The 23,947-nt window shown below is 32.2% G+C and overlaps 2 protein-coding genes across 5 annotated transcripts in view; both read left to right on the forward strand.

The window, feature by feature from the left end:
- The first annotated feature begins 362 nt into the window (after positions 1–362).
- On the forward strand, positions 363–4,908 carry LOC127715335 (glycoprotein 3-alpha-L-fucosyltransferase A-like). Its single transcript, XM_052221368.1, has one exon. It carries the CDS (start codon positions 381–383, stop codon positions 1,419–1,421), a length of 1,041 nt encoding a protein of 346 aa, XP_052077328.1. The 5' UTR covers positions 363–380; the 3' UTR covers positions 1,422–4,908.
- Positions 4,909–5,083: 175 nt separating this feature from the next.
- The window catches only part of LOC127714490 (uncharacterized), a 40,684-nt gene continuing 21,820 nt past the window's right edge, over positions 5,084–23,947 (forward strand). For 3 of the 4 annotated variants that reach the window (XR_007987754.1, XM_052220547.1, XM_052220545.1), the window contains exons 1-2: positions 5,084–5,245; positions 23,280–23,358. The gene's annotated coding sequence lies outside the window, so the exon portion shown is untranslated. Of the gene's footprint in view, positions 5,246–20,261; positions 20,321–23,279; positions 23,359–23,947 lie in introns of all 4 variants that reach the window. The other variant, XM_052220546.1, reaches the window with a different exon arrangement.

The raw sequence follows: 23,947 nt of genomic DNA on the forward strand, positions 1-23,947 counted from the left end.
AGCCCGCAAAATGTATGCATACCATCATTAGGGCTGGTGTTTAAAAGCCCTCATCTGTAATGCATGTGACTTGAGTATCATTGGCTACTTTATTATCAGGTGCGGATCCATGACTTTGTAAAAGGGGGGGGGGGAAGGGGGGGGGGATTGGGGCTCCACGGCAAGTCAACGTTTTGAGTAATACTTATAAAAATCTACGCATTTGTCATATATGCCTCCCCTAAATCCGACTCTGATTATCATACCATGGATACAAATCTTTAATATAATCGTGTGTCTAAATAGTGGAAATAAAGCAAATAATCGTATTTGAATACCTTATGTTTATCTATTACAGGAACATGGTTCGAAAGACAACTATCACTGTTGCTTTTCTTGTGATGTGGATTTTATGGACAATTGTAAATCTAATATTCACAAATTATCCGAAATTCAACCTAAGGAAAATGCAACCTTCACCTAAAAATGACAGTTCATTCAATTTTACTATTTTAATGTATGCCCCACCTATTTATCCAAAAAATCATTACAAAATTAACTTTTTAAGGAAATGTGTCTTTGACAATTGTAAAATTAGCTTTGACCGTTCCTTGCTTCGTTATAGTGATGCTGTAATTTTCTTTTACAAAGAAATAACGTTTAAGCCACCGACTAAATTCCCTAATCAGACGTGGATATTAACAAATTTCGAGGCTCCTAACTTTAAGTCACCTGAAAGATATATTAAACTATTTAAATTTGATTGGACCATGTCTTATCGCCAAGACTCCGATGTGTATGTACCATATGGGGTTATAAAGGAGAGCAGAATGAATAATGAAAAGAATTATTCGTCAATATACTCAATGAAATCATATGACGTGGCTTGGATAGTCAGTAACTGTAAGACTAGATCCAGACGGGATGAATATGTTGAAAAACTTTCTGAATATATAGACATTGATATTTACGGTAAATGTGGATGGTATTCATGCCGAGGTTCAATTTTTCAATGTAAGAAGAGACTCAGTGAACGTTACAAGTTTATGCTGGCCTTTGAAAATTCATTATGCAAAGATTATTTGACAGAAAAGATATTTCATTTGTACCGGGACAATATTGACATTATTCCTGTTGTGCGAGGTGCGCCAAACACAGTGGAACACTTACCTAACAATACCTTTGTGTTAGTTTCAGATTTCAAATCTCCAAAAGATCTTGCAGACAGGTTAAAGATTATTGGAGGCAACGAGGCGCTTTATACCGAAATGTTAAAACAAAAAGACAAATACACAGCTTTTTCAGATCCAAATGAAGAAACGGGCATATGGGGTGTATGTAGAACATGTAAATTGTTGAATAATAATTATCAATCAAATAAGACAGTGGATATAGAAAGATGGCTATCAGGAAGGTCTTGTATTTTACCTTCCGACTTGTGATTACTTTCAATATTAGAACTACAAAATTATGTAACCAAATTTGTTTTTTTTAAATCATTGTTATATATATTTTTTGTCACAGTCAAGACAATAATCTAAATTTAATGACAATCAAGGTTTGAAATTCAATTTGTTATTAATATAGGTCTATGTATAGATATCACGTCTGTCATCATTTTCTTCTGATCGAATTGTTATCCTTGGGATGCTAATTTTATATCAAGTAGAGTGTGCACTCTCCTTCTCATACAGTCTCCTTGGTGAAACATACAGCGGCTACTAGTATGATTTAACTGGGAAAGACAAATCAGAATCATCTATTTTTAAAATGAATAAATAGATCAGAAACTATCTGTCCATATTTTGTTTGTAGTCACAGATTTACACGAACAAAGAGAAGAATTTTGATCATCAAGACTTTGACGTGTTGTTAACTGATATACTGGAAATGTATTATATTAAATGTATGAATTAGAAAAAGTATCAAAATATAACACATACCATGCATTTTCTGAATATAAACCAGTCATGCTGTATCATCTTTGGAATGTCTTGAAATGAAATTTTATTGACAGATTTAGATTTTTGAATTGCAATATTTATATAACTTTGCATAGTTTTCCCATTTTCAGTGCCTCCTTCTGTAGATTTTTTGTCATCTGGAAACAGCTTTGTAATTAAATTGGCCACATAATTGGAACTTATTCTATCTTACTTGTATTTTGTTCTTGCTACTGTTTACATTACTGTCTAATAATTATAGTTATATGTATATATATACAATAACTCTACCTTGCCTTGAGATCTGAAACAGACCCCTTTTTGACCTCTTCAGTAGTTATTATATAGTCTAGTCATTAACGTTTACTCTTTTTTATACTTACAGTTTATATTTTCGTTTTGTTCTTTTCATTGTGAGTAATTTAATATATTACGTCCCTACCTCACCTTAACATTTAAACTGTATCCCTTTTTGACCTACATTTCACATATTCTTTATGTACCTTTAACAATGTAAATATGTGCTACCGTTAAATTGACCTACAGTTACTTATATCCTTATATAGCCTAAAACCATTTTATACTTAAGTGGTATTCAATTGTACTTTTCTTTCTGTTGAAAATATATGCAGAAGAATTATTTATAACAAAAAACGCTTATATTTGTAGAAAATATCTTTTGGTTAACGCTTATTTGCTTTCGAATAACTTTAGGAAATATTGTACATTACATTATTCTGCAACCGGTATATTAACTATATGGTACCTTATGTTCCAGAAATTTTAAAACTCATTTATTCATTATTTTGATTCATTCATTGTTAAACAAATAATAAAATTGATGTCATTATATTAAGTTATAATTGAAAATATTCATTATTTTTTTTTTGGAAATGTTGTACCAGTATTAAAATTCAATGAACTTTGAAATTTAGGATTTCTCAGGATCGATTGTGTTTCACAAGATGCGAGCAAAATAAGTGTACAGTTTTGACTAAAAGGAAATAACGAGACAACAACACTATGACTATATGTTTCCAACAGTTGATACAATATGTCAAGCTCTAAATAAAATTGAGAATGGAAATGGGGAATGTGTCAAAGAGACAACAACCCGACCATAGAACAGACAACAGCAGAAGGTCACCAACAGGTCTTCAATGCAGCGAGAAATTCCCGCACCCGGAGGGGTCCTTCAGCTGGCCCCTAAACAAATATATATACTAGTTCAGTGATAATGAACGCCATACTAAACTCCAAATTGTACACAAGAAACTAAAATTAAAAATAATACAAGACTAACAAAGGCTAGAGGCTCCTGACTCGGGACAGGCGCAAAAATGAGGCGGGGTTAAACATATTTATGAGATCTCAACCCTCCCCTATACCTCTAGCCAATGTAGACGTAAATGTTCACTTAAATTTTTTTGATTGATGTACATGTGCATGATGAAACTATACTGTAGCAACACTATTGGTTGATTGATTGATGTACATGTGCATGATGAAACTATATTGTAGCAACACTATTGGTTGATTGATTGATGTACATGTGTATGATGAAACTATACTGTAACAACACTATTGGTTGATTGATTGATGTACATGTGTATGATGAAACTATACTGTAGTAACAATATTGGTTAACTGATTGATTAACATGTACATGATGAAACTATACTGTATCAACAATATTGGTTGTTTGATTGATGTACATGTGCATGATGGAACTATACTGTAGCAACAATATTGGTTAATTGATTGATTAACATGTGCATGATGAAACTATACTGTAGCAACAATATTGGTTAATTGATTGATTAACATGTGCATGATGAAACTATACTGTAGCAACACTATTGGTTGATTGATTAATTTACATGTGCATGATGACACTATACTGTAGAAACAATATTTAGTTGATTGATTGATTGATTTACATGTGCATGGATAACTATACTGGAGCAACACTATTGATTGATTGATTGATTGATTGATTTACATGTGCATGGATAACCATACTGGAGCAACAAAATTGGTTGATTGATTGATTTACATGTACATGATGAAACTATACTATAGCAACAATATTGGTTAATTGATTGATTAACATGTGCATGATGAAACTATACTGTAGCAACAATATTGGTTAATTGATTGATTAACATGTGCATGATGAAACTATAAAGTAGCAACAATATTGGTTGATTGATTTGCATGTGCATGGATAACTATAATGGAGCAACAATATTCGTTGATTGATTGATTGATTTACATGTGCATGGATAACTATACTGGAGCAACAATATTGGTTGATTTACACATGTGCACAATTAAAAGAGGGGCGAAAGATACCAGAGGGACAGTCAAACTCATAGATCGAAAATAAACTGACAACGCCATAGATAAAAAATAAAAAGACAAACAGACAAATAATAGTACACAAGACACAACATAGAAAACTAAAGACTAAGCAACACGAACCCCACCAAAAACTGGGGGTGATCTCAGGTGCTCCGGAATTGTAGGTAGATCCTGCTCCACATGTGGCACCCGTCGTGTTGCTCATGTTATTACAAATCTGGCAAATAGTCTAATTCGGTAGATTAAACTATACTGTAGTGACAATTATTGGTTGATTGGTTTGATTGATTCAACTTGTCAGTGAAAATATTCACTCCATTTTTTGTAAGAAAATTGACAATTGAACAGTTGTCTTAAATTTCAAGTTGATGTGACCACACCTTCATGTTAAATAACCTTAACCAAAACCTTAATCTGATACGAGACGGACTTACGGACGGACGCACAAAACAGAAAACAAATGAATGTTACAACAATAATAAGCTCATCATTTTTCAGATAGCAAATTCAAGCTTTGGTTTCTGCTTTGTTAAAAGTTTAAGTTAATACATCTTTACTCAATACTTTACTTTATTTCTATTTCTATTTTTGTCATTCATTAGATGTACTTATAACATTTCTGTATATGGATATTTACTAATGATTTCAATTGTTTTTATGTCATGTTGTCTCAGTCTGATTAAAAATAAACAATTGTCAAAGTTTAAGTATTTTCTACAATTTTGAGAAATTGTGAAAATCCATTGTATGCAAAAAAAAAAACGGAAACAATTATTTCCGCAAGACTTGAAATTTTCTGTTAACAGTTTCATATTGATTGACTCGGTGTGATGTAGAGCTTTACTTATTGCAAAGACACCTGGCCATTGTCGAAGACTTATGTTGCACTCTAGATGTCTTCTAGTTATTTGTGTCGTTTGATTGCTGTCTCGTTGGTATATAGCCCACATCTTTTAAACGTAAGTATTTGTTAGTTTATCATTCAACATGTTTAACATGCTTAAGTAATCAGTCTCGGACAAACAATATAAAAATAAGAAGATGTGGTATACTTGCTAATGAGACAACTCTCCACAAGAGACCAAATGACACAGAAATTAACAACTATAGGTCACCATACGGCCTTCAACAATGAGCATAGCCCATACCGCATAGTCAGCTATAAAAGACCCCGAAATGACAAATGTAAAACAGTTCAAACGAGAAAACTAACGGCCTAATTTATGTACAAAGTTATGAACGAAAAACAAATGTGTTACACAGCAACAAACGACAACCACTAAATTACAGCTCCTGACTTGGAACAGGCACATACAGAATGTGACGGGGTTAAACAAGTTTTAAGGCGCCAACCCTCCTCTAACCTGAGACAGTGGTGTAACAGTACAACATAAGAACAAACTATAAAAATCAGTTTAAAAAGGCTTAACTTATCAGATGAATACAAATAGAAATACATCTTAACTTACCAGATGAATACAAATAGAAATACATCCAACAAAAACACAAGAGTGGACGTGGCAGGGTACTTATACATCCCCACAACAAAAAGTCACTAAATACAGATCTGAGAGTACTCGCAGTTACTGACAGCTAGTTCAAAGCCAATAACAACTAATAAAAAAAAAATCATGCATCTAAGACTAAAATATCAATCAATACACATCCAACATCCAATGGATTTAGTGTAAAGACGTCATTAACAGTCAGAAAAAAACATGACCTTGTGCAATGCCAAGATACAGGTATCGACGGATTGTATAGCCATGAATGTGCATATGTATATATAAATAATATTTAGTTTGATTTTAATTTACTGATAACAAAATCAATATTAGTACCAATAAAAACAATATTCAAAGATCTATTTATAGTGTTGAATTGGTAACCTTTTAAAATAAGTTTATTTAAAGGATCGATAAGTTAACCCGGATCGTTTCTAAATTTCCGGGCTCGGTAAACAACATTTCCGTTAAAATTAGGATGTGCTATCCCGTTTGAAATAAGTTTTCTACAGGTACAACCAAACTTCAAAACCAAATCTTTATATCTATGGAAGAATTTAGTAAAGGTTTTAAGTAATTTGTGGTAACGAAATCCCTGACTTTAATAATTTTCCAGTAATACATAGATTACGTTCATTGAAATCCAAAACGTCACAACAGTCACGGGCATAGCGAACGAGTTGTGATCTTCTTATCTCTATTAAAGGGGCGCAATTGGTGCCCATAGGTATACCTTCAACCTGTCAATAAACATTATTGCCGAAACGTACATAAATATTGTCAAGTAGAAAAATTAACACCTCCAGGAAGTATATCTAGCATATTTACCTTTCTCATTAGAGAAGAAAGCTATATGTTGAAGGCCGTACTTTGACCTATAATGGTTTACTTTTACAAATTGTGACTTGGATGGAGATTTGTCTCATTGGCACTCATACCACATCTTCTTATATCTATTAAATGAGTTGCAGCAAATATATTTGCATTCAGATTTACCAAACGACCATTTAATTAAATAGGAAAACTTTTGGTTGATAAGATTGTGTGGAAGTGTAGTGTAAAGAGTTGAAAAGTCAACACTGTCAACAGAATCAAAAGGACCATCAAAAGCACGTAATTTATCTAAAACATCCAAAGAATTTTTTACACTCCAAAAATAGTTAATTCCACTGTTTTCATATATTTTATTACAAAAGTTAATGATAAGTTCTTTGATAGTAGTTAAGGAACTACTTAAAAGCAATGAAATATTTGTTGTAGAACACTTACTAGAGGCCGAAATGAAACGATATTTTACTGTTTTTTTTTTGTGTAGTTTAGGTAACCAATACATAGTAGGGACCTTCCAATGTTCAGAAGAGGCCTTAAGCTGTGATGTGGTTATGATATGATTGTTTACGATATGACTCTCTGTGGAGCGTACGGACTTGAATGTAGATGAATTTTAAATTTCATTCTTAATAACGTCCGTGTAGTATGTACGGCATACCACCACCACATTGTTGGCTGCTTTGTCGACCGGTAAAACCACAAACCGCTTTGAAAGTACTTGAAGTTTGTTTCTTATTCTAGAAATAGGCGTATCATATACTCTTTTATTTATTTCTGAACTATTTTCAAAATGTGATATTCGAATATCGATAACATGCATACATTTATCTAAATAAGAATCAAGAGATTTTTTAACAGATTTTTCCCAAGACTGTTATACTGTATTAGCCACGGCTGTCATTCGGTATATCCAGAAAACTTATCGTGAAAGAATAAATGACGTAGGTCAAGTATTTCGATTTCGTGAAACATCTGTCTGGAATGGGATCGTGAAGGAAATCTTACCGAGAAGACACATGCAAGGTCAATAGATAATCAAATTTATTGAATTATTATACTGACAATTTTTAAAAAATAGAACTGTCTGTCAAAATTGTTCAACATTAGGAACGTCTTAGAAAATCTTTAAGTTTAAAATATCACTGTTTTACAAAACTACAAAAGGTAGATTGCTCTTCAACATTTCAATGTCATCAAAATGTAAACAAACATTTTTTTTATTATATGAATGACTAAATTACTATTCTATAAACAATGTTGTTCAATATTAATGTTTCAAATGGCTCTCAAATTATTTTTGAAGTAGCTTAATCAAACAAATGGATCAAAATTAGAATATTTGTACAAATTTGAAATTTAAGATCGTGAATAATCGGGTAATGCATTTTTGAGACCATTAATAGGATCGTGAAAGATCCTGTGTCACATATATGTCATTGCACCAATTATTGAAAGTGCTCAAATCATTTTTTTTATTACATGTATATAAAACCCGCTGCATTTGTATGCACCTGTCCTAAGTCAGGAGCCTGTTGTTCAGTGGTTTTCTCGTTTTTTATATAGATTAGACCGTTGGTTTTCCTGTTTGAATTGTTTTCGTATATATACACTAGTCAGTTTGGAGCCCTTTATAGCTTGCTGTTCGGTGTGAGCCAAGGCTATGTGTTGAAGGCCGTACTTTAACCTATAATTGTTTACTTTTTACACATTGTGACTTGGATGGAGAGTTGTCTCATTGGCACTCATACCTCATCTTCTTATTTATATATATGAATTTATCATTTGATTGGTACAGCAAAAGACTGGACTTCAATGACTTTTCCGATTAAATTTTTGTGTGGGAATAATCTGTAAGCTATGATGATGGTCCAATTAATTAAATTAAGTGTAACTATTATGCTGTTCTAAATTGATTAGTGTTGTCCAAATTCCGGTAAAAACTGAGCCTCTATATATAAAATAAAAAACAAAAAAACAAAAAAACACACAAAACTTGAGAAAAATCTTTTTGTGTCACAATACGTCATTCTGAGTTGGTTCCCGGTGTGAAAAATTATTCATTGGCTGCCATTTTCGAAATGACCGTCAAAATGTATGAACAAATGCATAAAAGAAATTTAATATATAAATAGAATATATCGCGAAATATATCAAGGTTTAAAATTGCTGTGTTTTAACGTTTCAGAGACACACAATGCTTAAATTGCGGCGGTAGAAACAATGAATGATGCGAATAAAAGAGAGGCGAAAGATACCAAAGTGACATTCAAAAACATAAGTCGAAAACACTGACAGTGTCATGCCAAAAAAAAAAGAAAAGAAAAACGAACAAAAGACAAACAGTATATAAAATACAACATAGAAAACTAAAGACTTAGCAACATGAACCCCACAATAAACCGGGCGTAAGCCCAGGTGCTCCAGAAGGGCAAGCAGATCCTGCTCCACATGTGGCACCTGTCGTGTTGTTCATGTAAGTACAAACTCCATGGTAAGTCACATTCGGTAGGTCACATTCGAAGAAGAGGACGGGATCGTGGTTACGATAATTGAAAATTATCCGTCGTCATCTTGAAACAGATATTCCACAACAGTCAACACACTCATGATGGCGTCCGTAAAATTGTCAAAGGGATGCTTTTAACTTCACCACTTGAAACTAATGGTTTAATAGCTTCCTTGTGAGCAGAAACCCTTTACCAAACAAATCATGATAGGAAATGTAAGCTCTGGGATAACCTATCAACTGGGAGATATATACTCCATATGCAGGCGCGTCTGGACTATTATTACATAGAAAAGGAAGAAAAGGAAAGTTTACCAATTGGAGGCTGAAATCATCTCTTTTGTCGTAAAGTTTAGTTCTCATCCGACCCTCATTGCGTGAACCCCTTAGGGTTCACGCATATTTATTAGTTAGAAATATAGTCTATGGAGGAATATTCGGAAGCTAAATTATTGTTCATTCGGAACACCTATTCATCTTATCTGTATTAGCTTCCTGCAATTAAGAGCACCTCCATACGGTGTATCTAAGATATTTAAAACATGGCAATAAAGAATTTTTTAAGATCGCTTATTCACTTATCTGATATATGATAATAAACAATCTATAGATCCTTTTCAAACATGTATATTTATTGTAAAGCTACATTTTATGCACTACAAGGGTTTACTGACTTGAGCAAAGTTGACAGTTGTACCCTTTGATAAACAAGTGAAAGTTAAATGGTCAAGATTTAATTATAACGACCTATGGTATCAAACATCTGTGTCTAGATATTCACAGAGAGATATTTTGAAATAGTGCTGTGGTTTCTACATAATGAGTTATAGTGGGCTTTGGGATTTGATTTGTAACAATAAAATCATTATGCACACTTGTCATTTTGAAAAATCAGATAAAAAAAAATCTGTTTCAAATGAAAATAAAACAAGTAAAATAAAGACTGTACGTTAATATACATTTTTACAACTTTTACTATTTCCTTTTTACAGTATTCTCTATCAATTAAGTTATCTTGTAAGTTAATTAAATGTTTATTTAATTCATTGATGTCACTATTATTTCAGTGACCGCTGCAGAAAGTCTTGACTTGTTCATGAGACTACTGCATGCACACTAAATTTCAAGTTCCATGTTTTTATTGCACCAAGTATAAATGTTATGTATAGCACTAATTATTTCCTTTCTGTTAAAATTATTTTTGGACTTGTTAAATATGCCGGTCACACCAAACAGTGACAGGATAGTCAACCAAATGACGGTGGTCACTTAGTGGTAGAAGTAGAAATTTCTTATTTTTTACTTTTATTGACACACTATAATGCTCTTAAATTTATGTGTGTTTTGGATGTGCACTAGATATATATAGTGATTGGTAAATATTGATACGTTTCTGTGTTTTTAATATATGTGACTTAACATCAAGAATTCCATTATTATGGAATCGTTCACTTTTGTACACTTCGGTATCTAAATAGAGGGTGGTAAAAGGGAGGGTGTGAACACGGAAACACGTGAAATAACAAATCGCAAAAACGTTGCACGGAAGAAAAAACACTCTGGAAAAACGAAGCCAAGGAATAAAATCGTAAATGTTAAGGAAAAAAGTACCAAACGTTATTACTCAGCCGTTCTTGGAGATCATGCAGTCATTATAAATGGACATGGCGACCTTGCATGTGGTCGCCTCAGTTTAGCGTCCGTTAGTTGCATCCGATTTATCATAGTAATACAATAGGCTTTTAATAAATATCTTGGGACAGGTTAATTAGTTTATAATTTTAAGCAATATTTGGGCTGACTTTGAATTAGTCCCGGTTTACTTTTTAATCAAATGCGGGACAAGCACGAGAAAATAATACAAGAGTACCGACACCAAACACGGCAAATAATTAAGGGAATACACGAAGCACGCACATCGAACCAAACATGAGAAAACGAGAAATAAAACGTCGAAACACGGAAACACGTGAAATAAAAAGGCCGAAAACGTTGCACGAAAGTAACCCTTTAACACCCTCTAAATAGGCCATACTAGATGTCGACACCTCATATTAGAACTAAAGTAGATGGTCAATTTCGTTTGCAAGGTTAAAGAAATCTTCAACTTGCTCTAATTTGCATGTGAAGACCATAAAACCGTTATCCCTATTGACAGTGTAATTTGATGTTTTCTCTCCATTGGAACTTATCTGAGATTTTAATGAATAGGGCAGACATATGCAGATCTGTGCATGTTGATGACAATGGGCGCTCCTATAATGTGTTTGCATAACAGTCTATTAAACTCAAATTCATTGTTTCTAAGAATTAATTAAACAAATGCAGCTAAATCTATTTTGTTGTGAATCTTTAAAGTATATTCTCCTTTGTGTCAATAAATTCTAATGCATTGATAACAATTTCTTCTAAATTATCAATGATCATATTTGTGTACATTGACGTACATCATAGGCAATAAGAATGCATACTTTTTTACCTCGTGTGACTTTATTTTATTAATGAAATTTTTTGTATCTTGAATGTAAAAGTTATGCCTCTTCAATAATTGGATGCTGGATGTGTACTAATTGATAATTTTGTCTTAGGCGCATGATTTTTTTAATTAGTTGTTAGTGGCTTTGAACTAGCTGTCAGTAACTGCGAGTACTCTCAGATCTGTACTTAGTGTCTATTTGTTGTTGGGATATACAAGTACCCGGCCACGTCCACTCTGTGTAGTATTTCTGTTTGTATCCATCTGATGAGTTAAGCCTTTTTCAACTGATTTTTATAGTTCGTTCTTATGTTGTACTGTTACACCACTGTCCCAGGTTAGGGGGAGGTTTGGGATCCCGCTAACATGTTTTACCCCGCCACATTCTGTATGTATGTGCCTGTCTCAAGTCAGGAGCCTGTAATTCAGAGGTTGTCGTTTGTTGATGTGTTACATATTTGCTTTTCGTTCATTTTTTATACATAAATTAGGCCGTTAGTTTTCTCGTTTGAATTGTTTTACATTTGTCATTTCGGGGCCTTTTATAGCTGACTATGCGGTATGGGCTTTGCTCATTGTTGAAGGCCGTACGGTGACCTATAGTTGTTAATTTCTGTGTCATTTGGTCTCTTGTAGAGAGTTGTCTCATTGGCAATCATACCACATCTTCTTTTCTATATTTATAATTGGACCAAGTAAGTATCTCTCGCGGGAGAGTTACACTTATTGATGATTGGTCGGTAACGAACATTAATGTGTCCTGCTATCTGATCAGTTCGCAATGCCTCATTACTTATTTCTAGATTAATTTTATGAATTTTTGGAAGAAGGTACATGTGTCCTCCATGTTTTGAATTATTATTATTCTTTAAGAAATTATACGTCTGGGAATCTTTTTTTTTCTCTCCTTGCTTTATATTTAACACTTCTCTCAACATTTTAAAATTGTAATGATTTACAATAAAAAGAAAATATTATCCTCCACACACATGGCCAAGATAACACTGATATATAATTTCTTATTCAGTTGAATTAATAATTAGAATAAAAAAATTCTAAGGTTCACGTACTGTCTTTTTTTTTAAAAAGCAACTTGTTGTCAATGTCTAGGTGTAAGTAGATATGAGGCAGACTGTATCTGTTGTATCCTTTATTTCAAGTTCAATGGACTATGAACTAATTAGTGAGAGGACATTATCTATATAGCAGAAAGTGAAGTTAATGGAATATGATTTTGACTTGAGTTGGACAGTGTTAGCTGTATAACTAGTGTTGTGTACTTAGCGTAAATGAATCAACTATCCCTTTAGATTGAAAATATTTTTTGAAGGTACATACCATACTTATTATCTCCAACGTAGCGGATGTGTCAGCAAGATAAGCGTCTACTGATGTTATGCATGTATCACTAGGCAAGCGAATCAAGACTTGTTACGATCGGGATCATTAATTGATAAATTTATAAAATCAAGCGAGGAAATCGATCCCACCACACTTGAAGTACGTACGTTGAATTTTTCAACACCTAGTAGGATACTGTGACACATTATTTTCTGCTAAATTTATATTCAAAACTATCTAATTATGTTGATTTCTATTATAGTTTATTAACGTGTACATCTCGTGTTCACCAGACATATTTAATTCATTTCATAGTAATGATATCGAAATTCGCAATGTATTTAAAATGTTCCGAAGCATTTGTTTACACCTGAAACATGTTAGGTTGTAAATTCATATTTGTCAATATATGGTCAAAAATGAACTTAAATCTTACGTTTATTCAATATTTGTATTTGATCAAATATATTTTATGTTTGATAAATACGCGTGTAAATAGTTCTTTTTGATACATAGAATCAATCCGTAACGGTTATCTAATTTCTGTGGACAAAATGACCATTACAAACTTTGTTGTTAGCAACGTTATTTGGTATATTTAAAGAAAGTTACTTTATTATTCAGGGATTCCGTTTGGATATGCCAACGAGAGCACATGAACTGCGTTCGGATTTTCCAACGCAAGAAGATGTATTTTCCTTTGGTTTAAAATAACTGATTTGTAACACTATTAATTTACATTTGGACTCTATTAAAAGAATTTGGACTTTACCAATCCATTAATGTTTATTCTATTAGACTGCCGACTTGAATGTGAGTGAACTGTGATCTTAATTTACAATCCATTATCTAAAACCCAATATCTCATATATTGGTTCCGAAACATCTAACCTGATGTTACAATTACATATCTTGTAGTACAATAACAGCTGACTACAGATACAAAAGATAGTTTCCCTAGCTTCAACACCATCACACAGACGGATTCCAATCAAAGCCATTTCGGCAATTTTAATCTGGAAACGTATAAATTCTTTCTTGATAATACTATGACGTATATCATGTTGCACACATCCAATGCAGTGGCGGATCCATGGGGTGGGGGTTGAAACCCCCCCCCCCCCCCCTTTATTCTGGGTTGGAACCCCCTTTTAAAAATGGCTGGATCCGCCTCTGCAATGTATTTCTACGTAGCCTCTGTGTAATTACTTAATCTTCGTCAAAATTTGAAATTTAAAAACTATAATTAAGTTTTAATATTGTCTCATAAATTTTAACGAGTCTTGCTTTGACAGTTGAGGAAAAGTAAAAAAAAGTATCACATAGACACATTCTCTTAGCTGTTCATATGAAAAGACAGTAACGATATAAAAGTAAGAAGATGCGGTTTGATTGCCAATGAGAAAAGTCTCCACCAGAGACCAGATGGCATATAAGTTAACAACTTTAGGTCACCGTACGGCCTTCAACAATGAGTAAAACCCTAACCGCATAATCAGCTACAAAAGGCCCCGAAATGACAAATGCAAAATAATCAAAACGAGAAAACTAACGACCTGATTTATATACAAAACACAATGAACGAAAAAAAAATATGATATATAGCAATGCGTCGTGGTTATACATGTTTGCGGGCGCCCAACCATTCCCTAAAAAAACAGTCGAAAAGGGCTTAAATTGCCTTTATTACTATTTCTGAAACAGTTTTTCTTCGCTGCATAGTGGGGTGGTCATAAACGTATGTATATTATTAACATGGTTTGGTAAAAAATAAATAAATATGCATTCAAAGCATGTTTTATAAAGCCAATTCTGGTCATTTCACTTGAAATAATACTTATTATCCATGTTAGCATCATGGTTTCCCGAAATGCTCGTTAGTGACATGGTCAATGCTGCTTTATTTTTCGTTTTTTAGATGGAAATAGACCACGTAATATTATATTTTTAGTGATAAGCGAATCATAAATGGAAAGCGCTTTTTTTTTATAAAAATAATCCATGTAAACGACAGTCTTAACTCGAATTATTTTTTTCTGTAGAATTGAATTGGACAAGTATAAACTTTTTCCAACAAAAGCCTAGATTTTTCAATTTATCTGAAGTAAATGCACTTTCTTAATGCATAACGCCAATATTGTGATTTCATTCATATTAAACGAATTAGGATATACATTGCCTAATATCTCATGTTTTCTGCATAGAAAATCACGATATGGTCCTAAAAATATAATTGCGATGTTGTTTATTAGAATTCGAACGCAAACGCAGAAGATTAACAATAAAAACGTTACATAGAATCATCAAAATCGGACTTCGTTCGCTGTTTTTTCGTAAATATATTAGTAAACAATTACTCCGTAGAATATTTGTTTTCACTTCAGATATAATTTAAGAGTTTGGTTTGTAGGAAAAGCTATTTGTTTTTAGTAAAAGAAGAAAGCATTTGCCAAAATTGCGCTGTGGCAGATACAACGTCGGAAACGTCAGAATCCCACAGAGTCATTACTATAAAGCAGCGTTTGACGTCAAAGGATAATGCTAGCCTTTTTTTTAGTCTTCCTAATATGCTTCTATGAGCGGCCTACTATAAAAAAAGGAACAAGTCGACACGAAGAGGGACACATTTGGTTCCCATGTGAATGTTTTTTGAAAAACATGTCTCCAAATGTAACAATCATTTTTTCAATCAAGAAATCAATCATTAATCTTGATAATGTCAGTTTCAGATTATTTGAAATGATTATTTCGATCTTTGAAATATTAAACAGTTATATAGCTAAAATATATGTCTATATTCATTCAGAGTTCCGATTCACATATATATGAAGTCCACAGTCATATTAGGTAATTTCCCGGACCCGAAAATATTGCGTCCAGAAAATAGTAATGCATGTACAATCTACTTCATTTATGTTTTTTTTATTACAACGTTTATCAATTGTACTGATAAAAAACTTGATGACACGAAACGGGTTTTAAACAGTTATTTATTAGAATGCAATTCACAAAAATACGTGGGAATCAAGTTATACTAGTATATAGACTTCAAAGACAAAGTCTGTAATAAGAATTTCCATATTGTAAATCCGTTTTCTTTCAATAATGCTTCTAGATTTAAGAAATATACACGCAGCAAAAAATTATATAACTTTATAATGTTTTCAAGCACCTTCACCACCAAAGGTCATAAACAAAAATAGTTATGTTGATAGAGGAACCCCAGACAATTCGGCTGATATAGTGTGCTTACATTTTAATAACGAAATGGGTGTGGAACCTTATTGAAACTTTTAAAACCGCATCCAGAAAAGCAAATGAAATTTTCATGATTAACTTTTCGAAAAAAAAATCTGTGTACATATAGATTATAAGTTATTTCCAAATAATTCAAATTAAAAGATTGCAAACAAGCACATTCATATTTTTATTCAGAAATCTGTTCGTGATTATTTGCGATAAGGTGTAAATAGGTCAGCTATATATGAATGTATGTAGGACCGGTAACTATAGAAAGCCGATCGATTTCATTAAGATACGAAGGAAGGTTTATTATCAGTTATTTGATAAATCAATTCTTTTCGTCGCTGCACAAACCTGAGATAACACTATTTGAAATGTTTGCTTCTGTAATAAATGTATCGGAAGAATTGTAAAATTTATTTCTGTTATCAGTTGGACCGTATGGAAAACATTTTGTGTCAAATTGCCCAGACATATTACTTATTCAGTGAGGGTAGATATGATTGTACAAATGATTGATTATAATAAAGAATATATATCAATGGGGAAGGGACATTTGTTGTATGTTTATCATTTTTTTAATTGGTGTTGTATATCACAATCTTATTACGGTTTTATGGTAAATGTATATTGAAAAATAATGTGACATGTGATTCTGTTTACTTCGACACTCCTATGGTATTTATTAGCGTTTACAGTGATTGAAAATAAAACAGTGATGTACGGTTTGATATCCGTCGATATACATCAATGTTGCATTGCCTGTTATGGTTTAGTAATATAGTACAAAGATTAATCATTCAAATTTGAATATTGGTCAATCTTTCGATGTCATAGCACAGCACTATTAAATTGTTAACAATTCCGTTATTTGATAGTATACTGTTTTTTACGAATACATCTTTGCCAATCTTCCATTTTTGGTAGCATGGAATTTAAGATGTAGAATATAATATTTATCGTGCGATTTTCATCAGTAAATAAGTTCTTTGTATAATGGTTTTCTATATTTTAAGACTCTTAGTCTTGTGATTTGTAACTTAAAATTTCTCGTTTTTATAATGCAATGCTTTTTCTGTTGAACGAACAAAGAACTGTGATATGTTGTTCTATATGGGTCGATGCTGTGAAGTTTATGGATATGTCCCTGATGTTATAACTTAGTATTTTGTCAGAGTTTGATGGCGTGAATGTGTTTTGTTTTATCGTTAAAACAGTTTTAGTGCTTTTTTACGTTTTGACGTTTAGGAAAATTAGATAAATATACAGCCAAAAAAGCCGTTTGTTGACTAAAATCATGAAAGTTTGAAATGTTATCCTAATTCATTTTTTTATTTTCAATGTCTGTACTATTTATACAGGTAACAGTTTTGCATATATCCTTTGTCATGAAAAACGAGCTTCAATTACAAAATTTCACATTCGGTCAAGTTTCAGGGTTAAGAAATTTACACGACCGATGGTTTACAAGTTTGGTGATGTCTTAGGGTTTAACTTAAATAAAACTGAACTGGACCTCTCTTTTTAAAAATGACATTAGGCTTGATTAATCATGAATATTATTTGTGTCAATTTTTATGTACAAATCATCGATGATTTTTTTTTTAAATTAGATAAATATACAGCCAAAAATTCCGTTTGTTGACTAAAATCATGAAAATATGATAAACATGAATTATTCCAAAGAATTTTTACCCAAACTCAAAACACACTTATGTAGAAAAGATATTCCAAATGTTTTTACAACACCCCGCTTGCGTTAATCTCTTGAAACAAAAAAGTAAAGTAAGTCTTTCCATTGGATAGAAATGTAGCACATGAAGGTATGTTTTTTTTAACATATTTGAATTGATTAGGTGAAAAATAGCTTGTATACAAACTTTCGTCAAAAATTCACCGTGGGATCAAAACTGTATCGCATGCCCTTAAAGTAGAGAGACCGAACGTAAATGGGATTTGCTTACATCAAACTTCTGTTGATTCACCTACCCCATCCTTCCCTTTCTACTCAATTACGTTGAAAAAAAATGTTAAAGGTCGTTTGATGTAAGCTTCAAAATAACATTGTTTAAAATTCACATGCACAATTATCATCATCGTTCCCTCTTACTATACTTTTGGGGCAGTATTTTAGAGAATGTAAAATCTATAACACGTGCTTGCGTCCATATTTAGTTTTAATGCAATGCGACTTGAAATAACAAATTATCGCATAAATCATTAATTTAAGGAAATTATATTAAATAATCGGATAAAATATAGCACATTTAATACAAAAAAACTGTTAGAATTCTGTTTTTAATCACAAAACTAGATTCGCATAGATCAAAATGGTTAACAGTTGTCGCAATTCTCCGATTTCCTATACCTCATAATAAGCGATTGTGTTCAGTCTAAAAGTTACTTTTCAAAACAAGAAGAAAATTGAGTTTAGTATCTTTTTGATGAGTTCACTTTAATTGTTTTCTCATATTATTTTGTTTACGTAATGATTAGTTTTTATTTCTTGAACAAGTTTTCTAGCCAAATTCTTCTATCGACAAGAGTAAGTACCATGATAATTATATTTAACAGTATCAATGATCATATGACACTTTCGTGCGGCCATACATGTAGCTTGATATCAATGGTTTGATAATATTGGATTTATGTGTATAAACACTTTATGAATTCTTATTACAGGTATAGTCTTTAATGTTTGTTTCAAAATGCGTTACAGAAGGTGTTTCTAAAATGTATAAAAACAAGAAAGAGAATTTGAATCAACTGTTGCATGGTTTCAAAAAATTGCACAAATATCGTCCATTTTACTTATCTGAAAAGAAAAGCACACAAACGTGTGTAATGTTTAAACAATAAATAAAAAAGAGGTCACCAATTTATCCATTTGTTGTGATGGTTTTCTTAACTAACCGTTTTCGTAAAAAAAAAGACATTTCAAGCCTTGAAACTTTTATTTTTCATATGTTTATATATTGAAAATTATCTATGCTCTCAAATTGGAGATATATATTACCTCATAACGACGTCCATTTCATTAAGTCTGTATACAAATTTATGCTAATTTTGGTGTCCATGCTTTTCATCTTCAGGATTAATATGGCCTTCCGACTATGAATATGATTCGTGCATATTTAATGATTCTTGCATTATAAATTAATTAATACCTGGCAATTTAATGACTTTCTAATTTCTTCCTTATGTTGGAAACACCCTATTTTCTGGCCAATGCGAATGCATTTATTAAACAAAAAATCTATGCCTTGTAATTTTGGGGACACCAGTAGAGCACGACGATTTAATTAAAAAAATGTATGTAACGAAGTATTTCTACCGTTTTCTTTAAATTTATTTTGCTATGTAATTGCGTGTTATAACCCTTAAAAATAATGACAATGTTTACAAAGATTTGGAGAAAAAGTGTGGCAACTTGACCACTTGGTGCACTTGCACTAAACTGTCGAATGTTCACTTTCAATAAGTTAACAAAGTCACAAAATATCACACAACAGTTAAAAAATCACAAAGAATTCAAGAATTCGACAAAGTTAAGTTCATTAAGTTCAAAGTAACTCAACTTTTCGACCATTTGTTTAGTAAAAGTTCCAAGTCGACTCCACAACTTGTGTATAATATGCAATTCCATAGATTTCCAATAATATAACATTAGGGAAATTGAATATACCTACGGCTGAAAACATTTTGAGAGACGAGTTTTCATCTTATATATTAAATGGTTGTCAGCTTAATTGCAAAACGGTTCATTGTCATTCAGTTCGTTATTTCCAATAAAAGGCATTTCCCAAGACAGACGACATCTTTAGACTCTTTATATAGGACATGGAAACGTAAAAATGTTATTTCACCTGATTATTTCTAGAATGAGTATTTCAATTGATCATTCTTTTTTTATTACAATATTTCCTTACTGGTTGAAGATTTTCTTCTTATAAAATCCGAAAGTTTCTCAGATTGACTAGACGTTCTGAAATTCCAGTAACGAGAAACAAAAGAATATTCATTGAAACAATAACAACAACGTATAAACGAAGTTTTCACATTATTTCTTGTAGTCATTCTAATGGAATAAGTGACAATCGTTAAATGAAGTAACACAATAGGATTATGAATTGTGAGTTCATTTTAACTTTCCTGTTATTCTTTTTATGTATTATTAAAGAATCTAATGCATCTTTTTACATTTTTATTCGGTCGTAAAAACGTTGACTGAAGCACATTTTGTTTCCACGCTTCATTTTACAAATGTGGGCACGATCAACGTTTTTTTAACTCTTTAGAATAATAAAAATAAGCATTTAATTCTTACAATTACATTTTTATGCTATAACCTTGAAATATTAGTTATATAAAACTGTTCGTTTGTTTTTTCTCTTTATTGTTGTTTAATATATGATAAGTTTTTCTTATGTTACATTGTTTCAAATCTATCACCTGTATGACCATTTCACAATTTATGTTCAGAAATTAAGAAGTTAGGTGAAAACTTTATTCTTTAGTGGGTAATTTCCCCTTGCGTTTTTTCACTACAATTCTATGTATCAATTGACTTTATTGTTGAAGATTATTACTGGCAAAAATATAACAAACAATAACATCAGAAAACATCATGCAGATAAACTACATTAATAATTATGTTTTTCTTTACTAAATAATGTAAAAATAAGGAGATGTGGTATGATTGACAACAAGACAACTATTCACAGTTCAAATGAAGTTGATGTAAACAATTATAGGCAACCGTACGGCCTTCAACAATGAGAAAAACCCAAACCGTATAGTCGGCTATAAAAGGCCCCGACATAAAAAATATGAAAACTAACGGCCTAAATTATAACAGAACAATTTACGAAAAAAAAAATAAATAAAAAAATGACAAGCTCGTTTTCAGACCACCAATTGAAAATCCCTTTCTGTTCAACCAAATTTTGTATTTTTCACAGATTTCTAAATATTTTACCTTAAGTTTAACTTCATAGAAACCAGGTATATCCTGAATTATACATGTATCACCTTTCTACATGGCAATTTTTAACCTACGTTTAAAGACTTATAAGAAAAATCTGACCTTGGGAACACAGATACTACCAACATAACTCCTGGTTTTCAGGAAATCTTAAATGAGTATACTATGGAGTGCATTAATCCTGAAATTTTATAGCAAACCCATAGACAGGTAAATTTTAGTTAAAAATGGTCTAAATATATTTCTCTTTCACCAAAAGTTTCATTTCTGCAAATTTGTTGGTTAGTTTAAGTAAACAAGGACATCAAAAGCACTATTTTGTGTCAGAGTAGGGCTACTTTTACATAATTGGTGGTCTGACACCTAAAGAGTAAAACAAAAGTTGATCAGAAATCTTTTGTTTTGCTTTATTCTTAATCCTTGGTCAATTTGTAGTAAAAAAATCCTATCTGAGCACGATGCGACTTATATTACAAAATTCACAGCTCAATTTAAACTGACTGTAATGTATGACTTTAATAGAAAATACTTGAAAATTTCATTTTGGACTACAGGAACATAAACTTTCAATATCAAGATCAGTTTTGGTTGATTTTTCCTTGTTTGTCCTACTGCTTTAAAGACTTTCCACAACTTTTACAATGAGTTTAGTAAAAATCCAAGGTATTGAAGAGTCAAGGAATATTGACCCCCTTTTTTTTCACCAGGTGTCAGTAATGGGACTATTAGTTGATCAAAAGTGCAGTTTTGGTCATTAAACTGTTTTTATTTACTATCAGTCAATAAAATTTAAGGTAGAAAACTTTCATTTGAGACAATAAATGGGATTGTGGTGAGTTTATGCAGTATTTACATTAGGCTATGTTATCTGCCAAATACATGGTATGACGCAATGATATAAGGGGTAAAAATCAAATAATTTCATTAAATCTTCATGACGACAATTTTTATTTTGGGAAGTAAACAACCTATGTTTTAATGTTTAATACCACAGAAACAACTTACTGTGCATTCATAACAATTTAGGAAATTTTCTTATATGAAAGCATATTGTCAGGGTGGGAAATGCTAAAAATAGCACAAATTTAGGTTTAAGGCTCTAAATTTGCAATATGTGACTTTTTGCAAAAAAAAAGATTGAAATGTGGCTACTCTCATTTCAAATGATCAGTTAAGACAAAAAGTTTGTTCTTACGGTGTTTTGTTACACTACTGTCCAAGGTTAGGGAAGTGTTGGCGCTTTCGAACCCCGCCACATTTTGCCTATCCCATGTCAGGAGCTTGTAATTCAGTGATTGTCATTTGTTGCTGTACATTATATTTGTTTTTCATTCATTATTGTGTACATGAATCAGGCCGTTAGTTTTTCTCGTTTAAATCATTTAACATATTTCATTTCGGGGCCTTTTGTAGCTGACTATGCCGTATGGGTTTTGCTCATATAGTTGTCAATTTCTATGTCATTGTGGACTCCTTTGGAGAGTTGTCTCATTGGCAATCACTCCACATCTTCTTATTTTTATATCAGTAGTGTTCTAACAAGTCGCTTGCGGTCAATTCAGTACTGTTTAGAAGCTGATTATACAATTCAGTATAATGCTACTGTGTACATGTAATTAAAAAACTAATGAAAAGAGTCTGAACTGATCTTTATTTACTGCAAGCGATTAATCTAAACAGTTCTGAATTCAAATCAGTGGATAAGTCTGAAAATTCACTGAAAGACTAAAAATGACCTATTGATTTATTGTTCAGTCTATTAAGATCTTTTCAGACCAAAAACAACGTTTCAGATCAAAATGGGGTTACTAGTGAAAAAAAAGCTTCGTACGCACGAAGTTTTACAAAGTGATATTTGCATCGTCGTCATAAATGTACCTATTGCGGATTTTTTCAGTGAAATACAAGACGAAAAAATAAACATATTTCATAGTTGCTTACAGTATAAAAAGTAAGATATTTCTTATTTTTTGGAAATTTTGTGTAAACGCTGCCATCATGCTGTGCTTAAAATTTTCTGATTCATTCACTGGTCTTCTTCGTCAGAAAAATAAAGCACGAGCTAGGTACATTATGAATGAAGAAATCTCACTTTTTAATGTTTCAGTCAAGTTAACGAATGGAATGTTCTTAACGCTTATTGGACCAGTTTGACAACTCCTATAAAAGGAGAAGAGGCAACAAAAGTAATGTATTATCTAATATTAAATGTGAACACACACACACAACAACACCCACACACCAACTAACACCTACCCTCACACACACAACCACCTACCCACCCATCCACCCACACACACACACCCACACCCACAAACACACACACATATACTTCGTATGAAACTCATCTGAACAATGTTACATCTGCAAATTAGTATTAGCAAATATTTGTTCTTATCTGATCCACAGAATTCGACTCCCTTGCTTATGTGACATCGTTGTAACACAGCCTGTACTGTGTGCAGCGCCCTAGACCACTCGGCCAACTAAGCTATATATAAATATATTCAATATTTCAATTTGATGTGACGGCATAGTAAGTAAAATCATTATCCCTTACTACATGAAAAACAGCCGATCTGATCGGTACACCATCTACTTGCCACTATACATCATGTACTGTGTTACAACCCCTAGATAAAGCCGACGAAGAAAGGCACTACTCAACTACCAAAAGCTACGATGCCACAATGTCAAAGAAGCAAGGGTTCATTCCGCTGAGGAAAGAACATGAAATTTGCTAAAGCAAATTTGCAGATCTAACATTGTAGAGCT

Source organism: Mytilus californianus, unplaced genomic scaffold, assembly GCF_021869535.1.
Source record: "Mytilus californianus isolate M0D057914Y unplaced genomic scaffold, xbMytCali1.0.p SCAF_9, whole genome shotgun sequence".
Classification (NCBI taxonomy): domain Eukaryota; kingdom Metazoa; phylum Mollusca; class Bivalvia; order Mytilida; family Mytilidae; genus Mytilus; species Mytilus californianus.